Here is a 17,274-nt window from a genome sequence, read left to right on the forward strand (position 1 = left end):
CAGTGCTGCTCTCCACAGGTGCTGTGTGTGTATTGTGCATGATAGTTAACTTAAGGGCATAATAATTAGCAATTGTCTCCTGAGAAATATAAGTATTATATACTTGACTTATTTGTTATACAAGCATTTACCTTATAGAGATGTATGTAGTGCATATGTGGATTCATTGTTAATTGTTTTGTATACTCAATGTTTGTCATTCTGGTCTGATGTATCACAAGAGAGGCTTGTAATTATCCATATAATGTATAGTCTTGGTCCTGTACTGTATACTGAGTAAGTCAAATGCTCTAGAATCTTCTCTGGTAACAAAAGTGGTTTTGTAATTCTCCCAGAGTGCTCGTGTAGATGTATGTACATCATCTACAATAATTTCTTTCCCCTAAAAACAAAGTAACAAAAGACAATGGCTGTAAATCCACAAGCTTTCGAGCAGTTCACTCTGAGACAAATTCGCATCACTGAGAATGAGTTAGGACATGGTTCCTACGCTGTTGTCATGGAACTAGAGTATCAAGGACTGAAATGTGCCGGCAAGAAGCTTCACGGAGTTCTCTACGAAGCTGGAATCGGGTATGCAGCACAAAGGTATCTGGAGGAGTGTCACCTGCTCAGTCAAACTAGGCATCCCAATATTGTTCAGTTTCTGGGAGTCTGTTTTGAGGAAGGCTCTCAGTTCCCCATCCTAGTCATGGAGTTCCTCCCCACCAACTTGACCAGCTGTCTCGAGCACTACGGTATTCTCCCCGATGAGATCAACTTCTCTATCCTCAATGACGTCTCACTGGGTCTGGTCTACCTCCATGGCCAAACACCAGTCATTGTGCACAGAGACCTCTCAGCCAACAATGTCCTCTTGTCCACCAACATGACGGCCAAGATATCCGATCTGGGGGTTGCTCAAATATTGAATCTCAACCTCCATCAAGTGAATCGAATGACGGAGACCCCTGGCACTCCAGCGTACATGCCCCCCGAAGTGATGGTTGCTGACCCTCACTACGACACCAGTGTGGATGTGTTTTCCTTTGGGGTCATGATGATTCACACCTTCACAGCAGAGTGGCCACTACCAAGTATCGGCCCCACCAGAATTGATCCTGCTGATCCTGACAGACTGATACCAGTGACGGAAGCTGAACGACGCACAGAGTTTCTTGGAGAGATTCCCCCAGACCACCCTCTGATGGATCTCATCATGTGCTGTCTCAACAACAACCCTCAGCGAAGGCCTAGAGCAGTGGAGATAGTAGGTCGGATGGTGGGTGTGGTACTTGAACACCCTCCCTCCTTTGAGAACAGAGTGGAGATGCTCCGGCGAGTGAGTGCCCTACTGACAGAGAAGAGGGAGCTTGAGGAGGAGGTTGTGAGGAAGGACTCGGCAACCCAGGAAAAAGCAGGAGAGATCGAGGCACTGGCGGAGGAGAAAAAACCACAAGAGGAAGAAAGTGAAAACACTGTCGAGCGTATGCAGTTGGTGCACTCTGTGGAAACTGATCAGTATAAATTGGAGAATGAATATCTTAAAGGTAAACTCGAAGATAAACAGACAATTGTTAACACAAAAGATGAATTCATTATTTCAAGAAATGCTAGGATTGTGGAATTAGAAACTCGATGCAAGCAACTCACTGAAGAGGTGGAACAACAAATTGCTCTCACTCAAAACAAATGTGCAATTAAAGCTGCGAAAATAGCTCAACTGGAAACAGAAGTTGCTAAAATCATTACACAAGTAGAACAGGAACAAACGTTTTTAGCAGAAAAAGACACTTGTTTAGCTGACAAAAACTCTATTATCGTTTACAAAGATTCGATGCTTGCCTCCAAAGACACTTCCCTTCAAAAGAATAAAACCACCATTCAGAGTTTAAACAACCAACTGACCAAAACCAGAGACTACCTGACCAGCAAACCACAGGTGAGCTCATCAGCAATGTCGTTATTAATTTAAGTAAGTGTGCACACCATCCGTCTTTTCTCTCAATAATTATCGCCACGAAGTGCCAAGTCATATCCTGCCAAGGTTTTGGTGCCTAGGTTATATTACACATTACATGAAACACACAATTGCAAGAAATTAACTCTTCTGACACACAAGTTATTGACTCTCTGTATTCTCCAGTCCCTACAGGTTAAGTTGTCCTACAGTCAGTGCTCTGAGGCTCCAGTGAAAATGTGTAAGGGACTAGCTGTAACCATCCACAGCAAGGTCTACTATGGTGGAGGAGACTGTGATGACGATGATGAGTACAGTGTCCACTGTTACGATCCGCCACAAGACGTCTGGTTAACTCTGCCCAGACTTCCTGTGCGCTATTTTGGTCTAGGAGAGGTCAAAGGTGAACTGATAGCAGTTGGCGGTGTGGATTCATCCCGTTCTACATGCAATCTGATACATGTGTTTAACAAAGGAAGGAACTGGAAACGGACGATCTCACCCATGCCCACAGCGAGAAGTTGGCCAGCAGTCGTTAGCCTTCGAACAGATCTGGTCGTAGCAGGAGGTCGGTTGGGCTCTGGAGGCTACACTGATAATGTTGAGATCTACAACATCAGAACCTCCCAGTGGAGCGAGACAGACAGACTACCGTATGTTTGTAAGGACCAAAGAGGAATTGTTTGCAACAACACAGTGTACCTACTGGGTGGTTGGGATGGCATTTCTCTAAACAAGGTGTTAGCTGCTCAAATCGACAAACTCATCTCAGCAGACCGACAGGATGATGGGAGTGCCAACAAAGCCGACTTTGTCTGGATTGCAATATCCAACACACCGTCTTACCTGCCCTCCCCTGTAACGATATCCGACACCCTCTTTGCTGTTGGTGGAGAGGATAGTGGTGAAGCCACTCAAAGGATCTACGCCTACTCATCCTCGATGGACTCCTGGCTCTACGTTGGTGATCTACCATCTCCTATAGCACACGCTGCCACTGTGTCACTGTCTCCAACAGAGTGTCTTGTGATTGGGGGGTGGAAAAACCAACACATATCAACTGTTCTTACAATGTTCATCACCAATTTTGTGCCATGAATGACTTTTTTATGTGTCTATAATGAATGGGATATAGGTACTTAGCAATGTGTGGGTGGACTCACATTAGGGGGAGGGGCTGTTCATTTCCAGGTCTCAGCACTGATGTTAGTTAAGATATAATTATAGATATCTATAGCCTGCTATTGAGGCTGGTCTATGTTAAATATAACCCTCTCCCTTTATACTGTAGCCACCCTCCCTGTGACTGTGTGGGGGCAGACTGTGTCAGTTAGTAATGTGAGTGTGGCCTACCAACAACAGGCAGTGTTGGGCTGCTCTCTGATTGGTTACTGGGAAGCTGGTCCAGTGATCATTAGCATCGATAAAGTCAGTGGACATGTCTCCACCTCACTGTGGTCAACTTAGCTGCTACAACGTGTGTAGGTAGATACGAAGTATGAGCAATCTTGAGTCTAGATCATACAATGGCTGACATACTGATATAACATATTTGGCTTGTCTACCTACTCTCCACCCCTACACAGTTTTGACCAGCAAAACCTCACTGCCTCTTTGACTCTAGTTGCCGCGAAGTACTCAGACATTGGAGCATTCAGATGCACTGCTATGGTTGAAGGAGAGAGTGTCTCCCAGCAATATTCCTGTAGTGAAGCTTCGTAGGGACGTAGACATCTTCATCACCTCACCTGACAACAGTTGTGTAGCACAATGCTATGTTATATTATGTCTGGCTGCAATGAATAATTCAGCATGTATTTCTTTTAAGCACTCTGTTATGATGTAACTTATTCTTTCTCTCTCATACAGCCCCATTCAAAGTGCACATGGCCATGTCTCCACTGGTCATGACTCAGCGTAAAGCTCCACAGCCTCACACCCACACTACACCCGTCACACCCACACGCCCCCACACACACGCTCATCAAGGACGTTTCCTCTCCTGCTGCCGCTAGAGCCAGAGCTAACACTGTCAACAACTTTGAGGGCAGTCTGAATAAGCAGTCACATGCACATCCCCCTACAGAGGTTACTTTACTATTCTAGACAATAACTAATAATATTCATGGGAGGACGGTATACACATCGAAAATAGCCTTGTTTTGTACACAATGCTCATTATTCTGATGATAATTATCTGATGTTCACAATAGGGTAATTACCAGTAGATCTTAGTATTATAGTCTATACTGTTATCATCTTCGCTCAAGTTAGACTAAAGTAAGTCAAAAATTAAATAATAAAAGTGTGTTTATATATAGCTACCAACCAATCCTAGCAACTTTTTTACTTTGCAAATGTTTTACTGTTTTTAATAATTATAGTCTAGTCGGGTCCAGAATCGGATCTAGCTAAAATTTATTCTCACTGATCATATAGATGGTTTACAATTTAATCCATACACAGATTCAACTAAACAAAGTAACGAATACAATGGCTGTAAATCCACAAGCTTTCGAGCAGTTCACTCTGAGACAAATTCGCATCACTGAGAATGAGTTTGGACGAGGTTCCTACGCTGTTGTCATGGAGCTAGAGTATCGAGGACTGAAATGTGCCGGCAAGAAGCTTTATCGAGTTCTATACGAGACTGGAATCGGGCATGCAGCACGAAGGTATCTGGAGGAGTGTCACCTGCTCAGTCAAACTACGCACCCCAACATTGTCCAGTTTCTGGGAGTCTGTTTTGAGGAAGGCTCTCAGTTCCCCATCCTAGTCATGGAGTTCCTCCCCACCAACTTGACCAGCTGTCTCGAGCGCTACGGTATTCTCCCCGATGAGATCAACTTCTCCATCCTCCATGACGTCTCACTGGGCCTGACCTACCTCCATGGCCAAACACTAGTCATTGTGCACAGAGACCTCTCAGCCAACAATGTCCTCTTGTCCACCAACATGACGGCCAAAATATCTGATCTGGGGGTTGCTCGAATATTGAACCTGACTCCCCTTCAAGTGAGTCGAATGACGGAGATCCCTGGCATCCCAACGTACATGCCCCCCGAAGTGATGGTTGCCGACCCCCACTACAACACCAGTGTGGATGTGTTCTCCTTTGGGATCATGATGATTCACACCTTCACAGCAGAGTGGCCACTACCAAGCATCGGCCCCACCAGAATCGATCCTGCTAATCCTGACAGACTGATACCAGTGACGGAAGCTGAACGACGTAAAGAGTTTCTTCGGAAAATTTCCCCAGACCACCCTCTGATGGACCTCATCATGCGCTGTCTCAGCAACAACCCTCAGCGAAGGCCTAGAGCAGCGGAGATAGTGGGTCGGATGGTGGGTGTGGTACTTGAACACCCTCCCTCCTTTGAGAACAGATTAGAGATGCTCCAGCGAGTGAGTGCCCTACTGACAGAGAAGAGGGAGCTTGAGGAGGAGGTTGTGAGGAAGGACTCGGCAATCCAGGAGAAAGCAGGAGAGATCGAAGCACTTGCGGAGGAGAAAAAACGACAAGAAGAAAAAAGTGAAAACACTGTCGAGCGTATGCAGTTGGTAAATTCTGTGGAAACTGATCAGTTTAAATTGGAGAATGAATATCTTAAAAGTCAACTCGAAGATAAAGAGACAATTGTTAACATGAAAGATGCTAGGATTACTGTGGTAGAAACTCGATCTAAGCAACTCACTAAAGAGATGGAGCAACAACTTGCCGACATTATTGCTCACAAAGATTCGATGCTTGCCTCCAAGGTAACTTCCCTTCAAAAGAATAAAATCACCATTCAGAGTTTAAACGACCAGCTCACCAAAACCAGAGACTACCTGACCAGCAAACCACAGGTGAGCTCATCAACACTGTACCACTAAAGTCTATTTGAGGCATGCAATCTTAATGTATCGTATTCTACCAAGCTATGCTACAAAATTACGCCCACCCCCTCGCTAATTTGCTTCAAGAATACGCTCACTATAGGAAATGATGCGACTTTGTCGCGTTGAGCTGTCAAGAAAAGGTTTCTATATTAAGTGTAAGCCGGTTAGCTCTGAACAAAATATCAACTTATCCAATGATTATAAGCTAGCTCCTATTTCTTCTCTGAATCTCTGATGTAGACTCTTGACTTGTATACTTTTCTTTATACCTACCTACTTTACCCATGCATTTACCACGTTGTTAATTGTGTATTGGTGAGTTTACAAGCGATGTAATACTGATTTACAGTGAGATTATAGCGTTAGTTACAAGTTATTAACTCTCTGTATTCTCCAGTCCCTACAGGTTCAGTTGTCCTACAGTCAGTGCTCTGAGGCTCCAGTGAAAATGTCTTTGGGGCAAGCGATAACTATCATTGGCAAGGTCTACTATGGTGGAGGAATCTGTGATGACGATGATGACATGTACTGTGTCCATTGTTACAATCCGCCACAAGACGTCTGGTCAGCTCTGCTCAAACTTCCTGTACGATGGTTTGGTCTAGGAGAGGTCAAAGGTGATCTGATAGCAGTTGGTGGTAGGGATTCATCCTACTCTGCATCCAACGTGGTACATGTGTTTAACAAAGGAAGGAACTGGAAACGGACGATCCCACCGATGCCCACAGCAAGGACTTCACCAGCAGTCGTTAGTCTCCCAACGCATCTTGTCGTAGCAGGAGGTCGGTTGGACTCTGGTACGTGTCTACACTGATAATTTTGAGATCTACAACATCAGCACCTCCCAGTGAAGCGAGACAGACAGACTACCGTATGCTTGTTATGACCAAAGAGGAATTGTCTACAACAACACAGTGTACCTAATGGGGGGATATGATGGTAATCAACTAAAGAAGGTGTGTGCTGCTCAAGTCGACAAGCTCATCTCAACAGACCGACAGGATGATGGGAGTGCCAACAAAGCCAACTCTGTCTGGAATACAATATCCAACACACAATCTTACCGGCCTTCCCCTGTAACAATATCCGACACCCTCTTTTCTGTTGGTGGAGTGGATAATGGTGAAGCCACTCAAAGAATCTATGCCTACTCATCCTCGATGGACTCCTGGCTCTACGTTGGTGATCTACCATCTCCTATAGCATACGCTGCCACTGTGTCACTGTCTCCAACACAGTGCCTCGTGATCGGTGGACGGAACAAAACAAAACAATCAACTGTTCTTAAAATGGTTATCACCAATTGTGTGCCATAATTCTTTTTGTATGAGTGGGGCTATTCATGTGAGATGTGTTAAAGATTAGTAATGCGTGGGTGGACCCATTTGAAGGGGAGGGGCTGCTCAGAGCTGACCAGGTCTCAGTCAAGATCACCATTGGTCTTCTCCACACTCGGCCTGCTGGTACTATAGGTGAGATGGTGTAACCTCCATAGACACTGTTGCTAAAGTACATAATTTCAGATGCCAATGGCTAGATGACCCAGCTAGAGTCTATAGTTTATGAATGATAATTAGTATTGTTGTTGTTTTTCTTGCATGGTTCTTACTAGAGCCTAGCTAAGAGGCTCAGTATACTGATGTTAGTATGGCCTATGGTGTTGAGGCTGCATGTTCTGTGTTAAATATAACCCCCCATCTCCCTCTATACTGTAGCCACCCTCCCTGTGACTGTGTGGGGGGCAGACTGTGTCAGTTAGTAATGTATGTGTGGCCTACCGACAACAGGCAGTGTTGGGCTGCTCTCTGATTGGTTACTTGGGAGCTGGTCTAGTGATCATTAGCATCGATAAAGTCAGTGGACCTGTCTCCACCACACTGTGAGTCAACTAGCTGCCAACGTTGTGTGTAAATCATACGTAGTAAGCAGTCAGGCTGGTCAGGTTTTGGCCGGACCACTTTTGGATTTTGAGGCTAATAGGAGTACCTTGGAGCATTGAGCTTAATTGTCATACAGATTGATACACCAATATATTTATCGTGTACATGTGTATAATTATGTGCTACAAAAATCTATGATGGCATTATACACAAAAATCGAATATTCATGAGAGCAAACAGTTTACTCCTTAATTAATCACTATAATTATAATACAGTTAGTAAGTTTACTTTTGTGTGTAATTATAATAAGTATAGAGTTCACTGCATGCATGAGAGGTTTTTGTTCAAAAATTTTTCATAATTTTTTTTAGCCCTTTGTACACATAAGCCAAAGGAAGCACCCACATGTTTCGAGTTTGATCTGTAGTGCCACTGTAGGTGTGAACGTTTTCTCTAGTCTTGCAAAAAAGGCAAAAATGTTCACAGTTGTTAGTTATGAGGTCGTATTTCTTCCATGTATCGGGATTCATAGCATAAGTCTCAGCAATTTCTACCACTCGAGAAGCTGGCAGACTCTCCTGTGTGTGTGATGTGCCGCTTCTTTTGGTTGAATTATCGTCGTAGGTTACCAGTTTCAGTTCATTTTCTTCCAAAAATTCATCCAAAGTTGATGTCCTTATTTTAGCCGTGGCTTTTGATTTCTTGGTCCCTGGATCTCCGGTGAAGTGGATTACGATGTGTATTCCCGACTCGTTCTTACCAATGTAGATACCGTGATGTGCATAGGTTCCCAACTTTCTGTAGGCATAGATATGGTCTCCTGGTATCAAGTTGTCTGGGTGAACTGTGTGACTCAAATATCTCACCCTGTGTTTAGAATCATCGGTTGTGGGAAACACTGGATTCTCAACAACTAGTAGTGTACGACTAGTGCATGCTGTGGCAAAAGATTCGCTTTGGTTTCGATGAGTTTGTACTTGAACTTCATCTTGGTGTTCAAGGTAGTAGAGTACATTTTGTACCACCTCTTCTGGTGATATTACGCATTTCCTTGTTGAGCAACTTCCAATTCGTGTGAGCCGTTTCCTACTCTTGGACACCCCATAAACGTGTAGCCGAATACAATTTCCATCTAAGAATTCATCCAATGAGTAGGCAGTGATCCTAGCTGACTTTTTGTCATAGTAGGCCACATTTATATCGTCTTTATCCTTCTTGTAAACAATTCCGTGTTTGTTAAAGATGCCTCCAGCCTCATGGACGTATATGTGGTCACCAACTCTCAGTTCATCTCTCTTAATTTGTTGATTTCTAACGTGCACTCTGTCCTGTGAGTCAGCCATTGTTTTGTAAATATAATTATTGCTCATACTAACAAGCTATTATATTACATATAATTATGGTACTCTCCCGGGACTGTCCCCGGGATTGTCCCCTCTGCTGGAGACATCTCATGATCCTAATACTCCTACGTGTATGTTGTGTTAATAGCTATGAATTATAGTTTAATAAATTAATCATGATTCATGAATTAATTATAACTCAGTACTCACTTATTTTTCATTACAATATTAGGTTATTTTTCATGCGCGAGCTAGTTGTACATGTAGCTAATACAGCTACCCCCCTCGTGCTCAAGCTGTATACATGCAGCCCTGCATGGCTCGTGCTTTGGCAAACTCGTCTGCTCTACCACATGCTGGAGACTGGTTGAACGGGGTGCCATCAGATGTGCTTGGCCTCCACATGCAAGACAAGGAATTCAACAGCTGCTTGAAATATTGGCTCGGCATCCCTCTCCACAGTGCCCCCCACCTCTGCCCAGCATGTCGCACCTCCGCAGATGAGTATGGTGACCATCAAGTTGGCTGTGGCGGAAATGGAGACAGAATCACCCGCCACAATGCGGTCAGAGATGTAATTTTTTCAGCCGCTCAATCTGCAGCTCTTGGACCATCCCGCGAGGCCCAAGGTTTAATCCCAGAATCCCTGTCAAGACCCGCTGACGTCTTCCTCCCAACTTGGCAAGGTGGCAGGCCCGTTGCCTTGGACGTCCACGTTATTTCACCTCTCCAGCAAACCCTCATTCATGAAGCTGCCTTCTCCCCTGGACACGCCCTAGAAGTTGGAGTTAGGCGCAAACTCACCACCCATCTACAGGCCTGCCGCTCCATAGGTGTAAACTTCATTCCCATTGTGGCAGAAACACTAGGAGGTCTAGGCAAAGAAGCAATCAACATCATAGGTGCCATCGGAAATGCCATCGACCGGAGAGTAACCATGACACATTCCACATCCTCCACCAAGAAGCATCTGTTTCATCGCCTGGCCATTGCACTTTGGAGAGGAAATGCCTGCCTGTGGCTTCATCGCCAACAAACTTTACCTCCTTCAGCGGATGGTATCCGCTAAACTGTATGCCCCCCCCCCCTCTTATCTTTTAGTCTGTTTGCTTTTGTACATTTGTATTGTTTTGATATTACACGAAAAAAAAAAAAAAAAAATGGTTATAAAAAGCCAGGTTTGGTGCGTAGCAACAGAAATTGAATTTGTGCGAGCTGGACGAGCTGGAGAGCTGTGAGAGACACCAGTTGACAGAAAAAGACAAGAAGACGGCTTCAAAACAATGAAAAGACTTAGTAAAGCTTGTGAAACGCTTCTTGAAGATACTGGAAAGAACAGACAAGTAAAAAGAACCTAGAACTATGCTAGAACTGACTGCAACACTACAAGAAGAAGAATGAAGCTCTGTGGTGGAGTGGAGGGGGTATAGAGCAGACTGGACCGGCATGGAACCTTAAAAAACTCAATAGAAAGTGTCAAGCGACTGCTAAAGTGTTTTTGATGCTTCCTGGCCCCCCTTGCCCATGCCCAACTGGAAAAAGCAATACAAAGCAACAGTGGACATGGAAAGAATGGATATTGACTGAACAAACTATTGCATTCTGTGTTTTTTTATAATGTTTTTGTCATCTTGTCACTTTCACTAAAAATTTCATTTCAACTTTTGAGAACTTCCTGCAAATTATTTGTCACTTCCTGTAGAATATGCGTCCATTTCCTGTAGAATATGTGTCCACTTCCTGTAGAATATGCGTCCATTTCCTGTAGAATATGTGTCCACTTCCTGTAGAATAGGCGCCCATTTCCTGTAGAATAAGTACCTTCTTGTAGATTATGCTTCCATGTAATCTACTGTTTTTAGCCAATCAGATCAATTACAGATGATGTAATGTAGTCTAATTGTGGTTTGAATGTCACGCATTCTAATCAAACAGTGTGCATAGAGCTGTACAAAGGGGGGGGCATTGTTGAGGGGTTGTTTTAGTCTCAGCAATTTCATTGTACTGTATAATCATGTTGGTACTATCCTTTTTGTTTTATCTGCAGGCTTGAGGAACTGGACAAAATAGTAATCTGAAGCATTTATAGCTACTACACATCAACTAGAGATCAGATGTGGTGCCAATCTCTTTTGTCATTTAATATTCATTGCTGTGTTTACAAAAATTTACATTGACATTAGGGGGAGGGGCTGACCTTGAGCTAGCTCAAAACCAAACACTGTATACAGTAACCACTACAGTACCAACGCTCTTCCTAGACAGTATTAAGTAAGTCAAACATTAACTATAAGCTTTGTTATAAACCATAGGGTTGAGCTAGATCTACTTGCATATATTTCTACTCACTATCTGCATGACATTGTGGTTATTAATTAGTCTTGAATGATGGTTCAGCTGTAATTTAAAATGTTGTTTCCCTACAGAGATTCAGCTAAGCAAAGTCACACTATAAACAAAGACAAATGGCTGTAAATCCACAAGCTTTCGAGCAGTTCACTCTGAGACAAATTCGCATCACTGAGAATAAGCTTGGACATGGTTCCTACGCTGTTGTCATGGAGCTAGAGTATCGAGGACTGAAATGTGCCGGCAAGAAGCTTCACAGAGCTCTGTACGAAGCTGGAATCGGGTATGCAGCACGAAGGTATCTGGAGGAGTGTCGCCTGCTCAGTCAAACTAGGCACCCCAACATTGTACAGTTTCTGGGAGTCTGTTTTGAGGAAGGCTCTCAGCTCCCCATCCTAGTCATGGAGTTCCTCCCTACCAACTTGACCAGCTGTCTCGAACGCTACGGTATTCTTCCCGATGAGATCAACTTCTCCATCCTCCATGACGTCTCACTGGGGCTGGTCTACCTCCATGGCCAAACACCAATTATTGTGCACAGAGATCTCTCAGCCAACAATGTCCTCTTGTCCACCAACATGACGGCAAAGATATCCGATCTTGGGGTCGCTCGAATATTGAACCTGACCCCCCTTCAAGTGAGTCGAATGACGGAGACCCCTGGTACCCCAGCGTACATGCCCCCCGAAGTGATGGTTGCCAACCCCCACTACAACACCAGTGTGGATGTGTTCTCCTTTGGGATCATGATGATTCACACCTTCACAGCAGAGTGGCCACTACCAAGTATCGGCCCCACCAGAATCGATCCTGCTAATCCCAATGGTTTGATACCAGTGACGGAAGCTGAACGACGTAAAGAGTTTCTTCGAAAGATTCCCCCAGACCACCCTCTGATGGATCTCATCATGCGCTGTCTCAGCAACAACTCTCAGCAAAGGCCTAGAGCAGTGGAGATAGTGGGTCGGATGGTGGGTGTGGTAATTGAGTACCCTCCCTCCTTTGAGAACAGAGTGGAGATGCTCCAGCGAGTGAGTGCCCTACTGACAGAGAAGAGAGAGCTTGAGGAGGAGGTTGTGAGGAAGGACTCGGCAATCCAGGAGAAAGCAGGAGAGAACGAGGCACTGGCGGAGGAGAAAAGACGACAAGACGAAGAAATTGAAAACACTGTCGAGCGTATCCAGTTGGTGCACTCTGTGGAAATTAATCAGCTCAAAATGGATAATGACAACCATGTAACTGAACATAGTGTAGAGATAGAGGATCTCAGAGTTGAATTGGAGCTCAAAGAAGCATTGGCTGCCACAAAAGATGCACTAGTGACCTCTAAAGATACTACCATCGCTAGGTTAGAAACTCGATGTAAGCAACTCACTGAAGAGGTGGAGCAACAAATTGCCAACGTCGTCTACACTCACAACGAGCTTGTATCTAAAGCTACGACAATAGCTCAACTGGAAACAGATGTATCCAATCTCACTGCACAAATGGAACAGGAGCTAGCAGACAAAAACTATATTATTGCTGACAAAGATTCGACTATCGCTCACAGAGATTCGATGCTTGCCTCCAAGGACGCTTCCCTTCAGAAGAATAAAACCACCATTCAGAGTTTAAACGACCAACTCACCAAAACCAGAGACTACCTGACCAGCAAACCACAGGTGAGCTCATCAACACTGTACCACTAAGTGCACACATCTATAATATGATACCCTCATATCTCTTATTAATTGTATCGCCACCTAATACATGTAGAAGTGCCTAGTTCAATGTTCAATTAATCGCCAAAATAATAAAACATTTTTTTGCAGTGCCTAGGTTTAGTAGAATTTGTTGTGTATTTTAGTTGTGTAACGTTTGCCAAGAAAATTGTTTTTTGCGATGCTCAGTAATTCGGATCAAGGTTGTTAAATGTGACTTGTAATAAGTCAATGGTTATAATTATAGCCTCGTTCCCAGGCCGATTGGTCCCCTAAAATAATGCTATATAGGTCGACAACTAGGCCAGCATGGTATTGATTGTATCTGGGTGGGGTTGGATTATGTTATTCCAAATCAGCCGAGGAACATTATTCCAAATCAACATTGTGAGTTTATTCTGTTGTTGTTACAATAATTATGCTAATCACCACTCCAATATGTTGTTAGTCTACTATGAAATCTGAAATCCCCACAAAATCATAGCTATATCATCATTATTAATTTTGCTCTTGGCCACGTAAAAGCACAGGATCGATACCGATCATGTTTTTGTTGCTATGGTAACCTTGTAACATTATGGGTTACTTAATAAATGTCTTCATCACATGCAACACACAAGTTATTGACTCTCTGTATTCTCCAGTCCCTACAGGTTCAGTTGTCCTACAGTCAGTGCTCTGAGGCTCCAGTGGAGATGTCTGGTGGGCAAGCGGTAACCATCAATGGCAAGGTCTACTATGGTGGAGGAGGCTGTGATGATGACGAGCACTGTGTCCACTGTTACGATCCGCCACAAGACGTCTGGTCAACTCTGCCCAGACTTCCTGTATACTATTTTGGTCTAGGAGAGGTCAAAGGTGAACTGGTAGCAGTTGGTGGTGCAGATTCATCCAACTCTATATCCAACGTGGTACATGTGTTTAACGAGGGAAGGAACTGGAAACAGATGATCCCACCCATGCCCACAGCGAGGTTTTCACCAGCAGTCGTTAGTCTCCCAAAACATCTGATCGTAGCAGGAGGTCAGTTGGGGTATACTGACTACACTGATAATGTTGAGATCTACAACATCAGCACCTCCCAGTGGAGCGAGACAGACAGACTACCGTATGCTTGTTTTCAACAAAGAGGAATTGTCTACAACAACACAGTGTACCTAATGGGGGGATTTGACGGCAATAATCTAAACAAGGTGTGTGCTGCTCAAGTCGACAAGCTCATCTCAGCAGACCGACAGAATGATGGGAGTTCCAACAAAGCCGACTCTGTCTGGAATGCAATATTCAGCACACCGTTTTACTGCCCCTCTCCTGTAACGATATCCGACACCCTATTTGCTGTTGGTGGAGTGGATAGTGAAGGTGGAGTGGATAGTGAAGGTGAAGTCACTCAAAGGATCTACGCCTACTCATCCTCGATGGACTCCTGGCTCTACGTTGGTGATCTACCATCTCCTATAGCATACGTTCCCGCTGTGTCACTGTCTCCAACAGAGTGCATTTTGATCGGAGGAGACGACGAAGACGTTGCGTATCAATCAACTGTTCTTAAACTTTCGCTCAAAAACGTTATGAGATAAACACTTGAGTTTCTGTGTCTTATAAAAGTGTGATTTTTATAATGGCTTGAGCAAACAATACTGCTGTTGTGTCTGCATGTGCTGAGTGGCTGATATTCATAGATTGTTAATGTGAGATGTGATCAACAGATTAAACATTAGCAATGCGTGGGTGGACACATTTGAAGGGGAGGGGCTGCTCAGAGCTGAAACCTGTATCAACATGAACTCTTTCAACCAGGTCTCGCCATTGGTCGTCTCCACACTCGGCCTGCTGGTACTAGGTGAGATGGTGTAACCTCCATAGACACTGTGGCTAGAGTACATAAATCTTTCCAATGGCTAGTTTATGAATTATTATAGATTCCAATGGCTAGATGACCCAGCTAGAGTCTACAGTTTATGAAGTATTGTTGTTGTTTTCTTGCATGTTCTTGTACCCCCTTGCATGGTCCCTACTAGAGCTGAGCCAAGAGGCTTACTATACTGATGCTAGTATATAGTTTATGAGTCGGTATTCATGGTATTGTTGTTGCATGTGTTCTTGTACCTTGGTCCTTTATTACGAGCTTAGCTACAGGCTCACTACTGATGCTAGTATATATGGCCTAGTGTTGAGGCTGCACTGTTCTGTGACCCTCTCCTATACGTACTATGGTGTATGTTAAATATAACCCTCTCCCTCTATACTGTAGCCACCCTCCCTGTGACTGTGTGGGGGCAGACTGTGTCAGTTAGTAATGTGAGTGTGGCCTACCAACAACAGGCAGTGTTGGGATGCTCTCTGATTGGCTACCTGGGAGCTGGTCCAGTGATCATTAGCATTGATAAAGTCAGTGGACCTGTCTCCACCTCACTGTGAGTCAATTAGCTGCTACCAAGCACAGGCTGGTGGTCATGTTTTGGCCGGAAAACTTTTAGATTTTGGGGTAACCTTAAAACTTGGAGTAGAGCACTATAAGTCATTCTAACAATTTTAGCCTGACCACTCTTAAAAACTTGCTTGTCACGCCCCTGCAATGTCTGGCATATTGAGATTCAGCTATGTTTGAACATTAATCAATTAATGTGCCGGTACTTTTGTGAAGTATGTAGTACAGCATTTCAACCCTCACTCTCTACCTCAACACACAGTTTTGACCAGCAAAACCTCACTGCTTCACTGACTCTAGTTGCCGCTAACTACTCGGACATTGGAGCATACAGATGCACTGCTATGATTGATGGAGAGAGTGTCTCCCAGACAACATTATACCTGCAAATTAACGGTATATGATTGCACTGACAGATATAATATATAGCTACACAGTGCTTAATTAATTCCTGCTATAATGCTGATGTTGTAATGTATGGTAACAAAGTATAAGTGCTCTTATATATATCTCAGTATGACATGCACTCTCTTGCAGGTTACCAGCCTCCTACTGGTCAGTTTGGGTTTGGTTTGGTCAAGTCGTCAGAGACACAGCTGGTGGAGTGTCCAGTGGAGGGTGTGCCCGGACCATCACGCTTCTACTGGCAGAGGGGACAAAGAATCAACGCCCTCAGGTACAGGGGCTATAGAATGTGTGCACAGAAACAGATATTGCATGCTTTCGTACAGCTAAGTTTTTGACTGCATTATGATTAGAAATGTCTCAATAATTGTTGCATTACATGCACATTACCCAGGCTACACAACCCCCCCACACGTACACACACACAGAGTGACCACACAGACGGACTTGCTGTCAGGACCATTTGTGGACAGTGTGGGACGTCTTGATCTGTCTAAAGCACAGAACAGTGACTCTGGCATATACAGATGTACCGGAGTGGACGTGGCAGGTGGCAGTGGATATCAACTGTTCAATATTGAGATCAATAATGTGGATGGTAAGCTATAAATAACCAACTGAAATTGTTTCATGATTTTCTCCCCCAGAGTTTTTGTTGGCCACTCAGTGGTACTTTATTCTGCTTTATGCTCTCGCTGGTGTCGCCCTGGTTGCCATGGTGATTCTCCTTATATGGTGTTGCTATAGCACCCGTCACTATTGGTTTGTGAAAATAAAGACGACAGTTGTTGTCCGTAAGAGAGTGAAGAAGAAGACGTATGCAGAAGCAAGGAGAAAGTCGCAGGAAACTGGTCAGAGGAAAATGGCACTGGCCCATGGTAAGTAATAACCGACTGGTGGAAGTATGGTGGTGGAAGTATAGTTCCATTCCATTCTAGTATTGTACACCCTGATACCGGTACCTGATAGTGTCCACATGCAGTGCAGTTCCATTACATTCCCTGATGTACACGTACAGGAACGCTTATACTCGCACAAGTTATATGCATGATTATACAAAATGTTGGCAATTAAGACTTATTGTGTCTTATTTCTCACTGCAGAACTGCAGGCCAAGGATGACTACAACTACGACATGTTTACATCTGAACAGACCACCAGATAAGACAAGTAGTTAGAACCATCGGTAGTATAGTCAACGAACTACAAACCCACAAGCACTAGAATATTGTGACTTTATATATACAATGCTTTTATCACAGTATTAATTTTGTACTATAAACAGTGAACGTTTCAGAGTTGGCAATAAATTAACAATTGTACAACAAAGATTGTTGT

General features: G+C 44.0%; 4 protein-coding genes across 4 annotated transcripts; 3 read left to right on the forward strand and 1 right to left on the reverse strand.

Annotated features, from left to right (window-relative positions):
* Positions 1-406: 406 nt before the first annotated feature.
* LOC135333087 (receptor-interacting serine/threonine-protein kinase 2-like) lies at positions 407-3,037 on the forward strand. Its single transcript, XM_064528015.1, has 2 exons — positions 407-1,921; positions 2,126-3,037. Exons 1-2 carry the CDS (start codon positions 407-409, stop codon positions 3,035-3,037), a joined length of 2,427 nt encoding a protein of 808 aa, XP_064384085.1.
* A 2,786-nt stretch (positions 3,038-5,823) lies between these two features.
* On the forward strand, positions 5,824-14,802 carry LOC135333218 (LIM domain kinase 1-like). The gene is made up of 6 exons (XM_064528135.1): positions 5,824-5,979; positions 6,222-7,296; positions 7,540-7,703; positions 11,096-11,319; positions 11,475-13,061; positions 13,745-14,802. The coding sequence occupies exons 5-6, from the start codon at positions 11,514-11,516 to the stop codon at positions 14,678-14,680; spliced, it is 2,484 nt and encodes an 827-aa protein (XP_064384205.1). The 5' UTR covers positions 5,824-5,979; positions 6,222-7,296; positions 7,540-7,703; positions 11,096-11,319; positions 11,475-11,513; the 3' UTR covers positions 14,681-14,802.
* On the reverse strand, positions 7,851-9,121 carry LOC135333222 (uncharacterized). The gene has a single exon (XM_064528138.1). It carries the CDS (start codon positions 9,073-9,075, stop codon positions 8,050-8,052), a length of 1,026 nt encoding a protein of 341 aa, XP_064384208.1. The 5' UTR covers positions 9,076-9,121; the 3' UTR covers positions 7,851-8,049.
* LOC135333223 (uncharacterized) lies at positions 14,784-17,232 on the forward strand. Its single transcript, XM_064528139.1, has 7 exons — positions 14,784-14,943; positions 15,355-15,517; positions 15,794-15,927; positions 16,069-16,207; positions 16,365-16,534; positions 16,584-16,814; positions 17,040-17,232. The coding sequence occupies exons 1-7, from the start codon at positions 14,883-14,885 to the stop codon at positions 17,099-17,101; spliced, it is 960 nt and encodes a 319-aa protein (XP_064384209.1). The 5' UTR covers positions 14,784-14,882; the 3' UTR covers positions 17,102-17,232.
* The last annotated feature ends 42 nt before the right edge of the window (positions 17,233-17,274 follow it).

This window comes from Halichondria panicea, chromosome 3 (genome assembly GCF_963675165.1).
Source record: "Halichondria panicea chromosome 3, odHalPani1.1, whole genome shotgun sequence".
Taxonomy (NCBI): domain Eukaryota; kingdom Metazoa; phylum Porifera; class Demospongiae; order Suberitida; family Halichondriidae; genus Halichondria; species Halichondria panicea.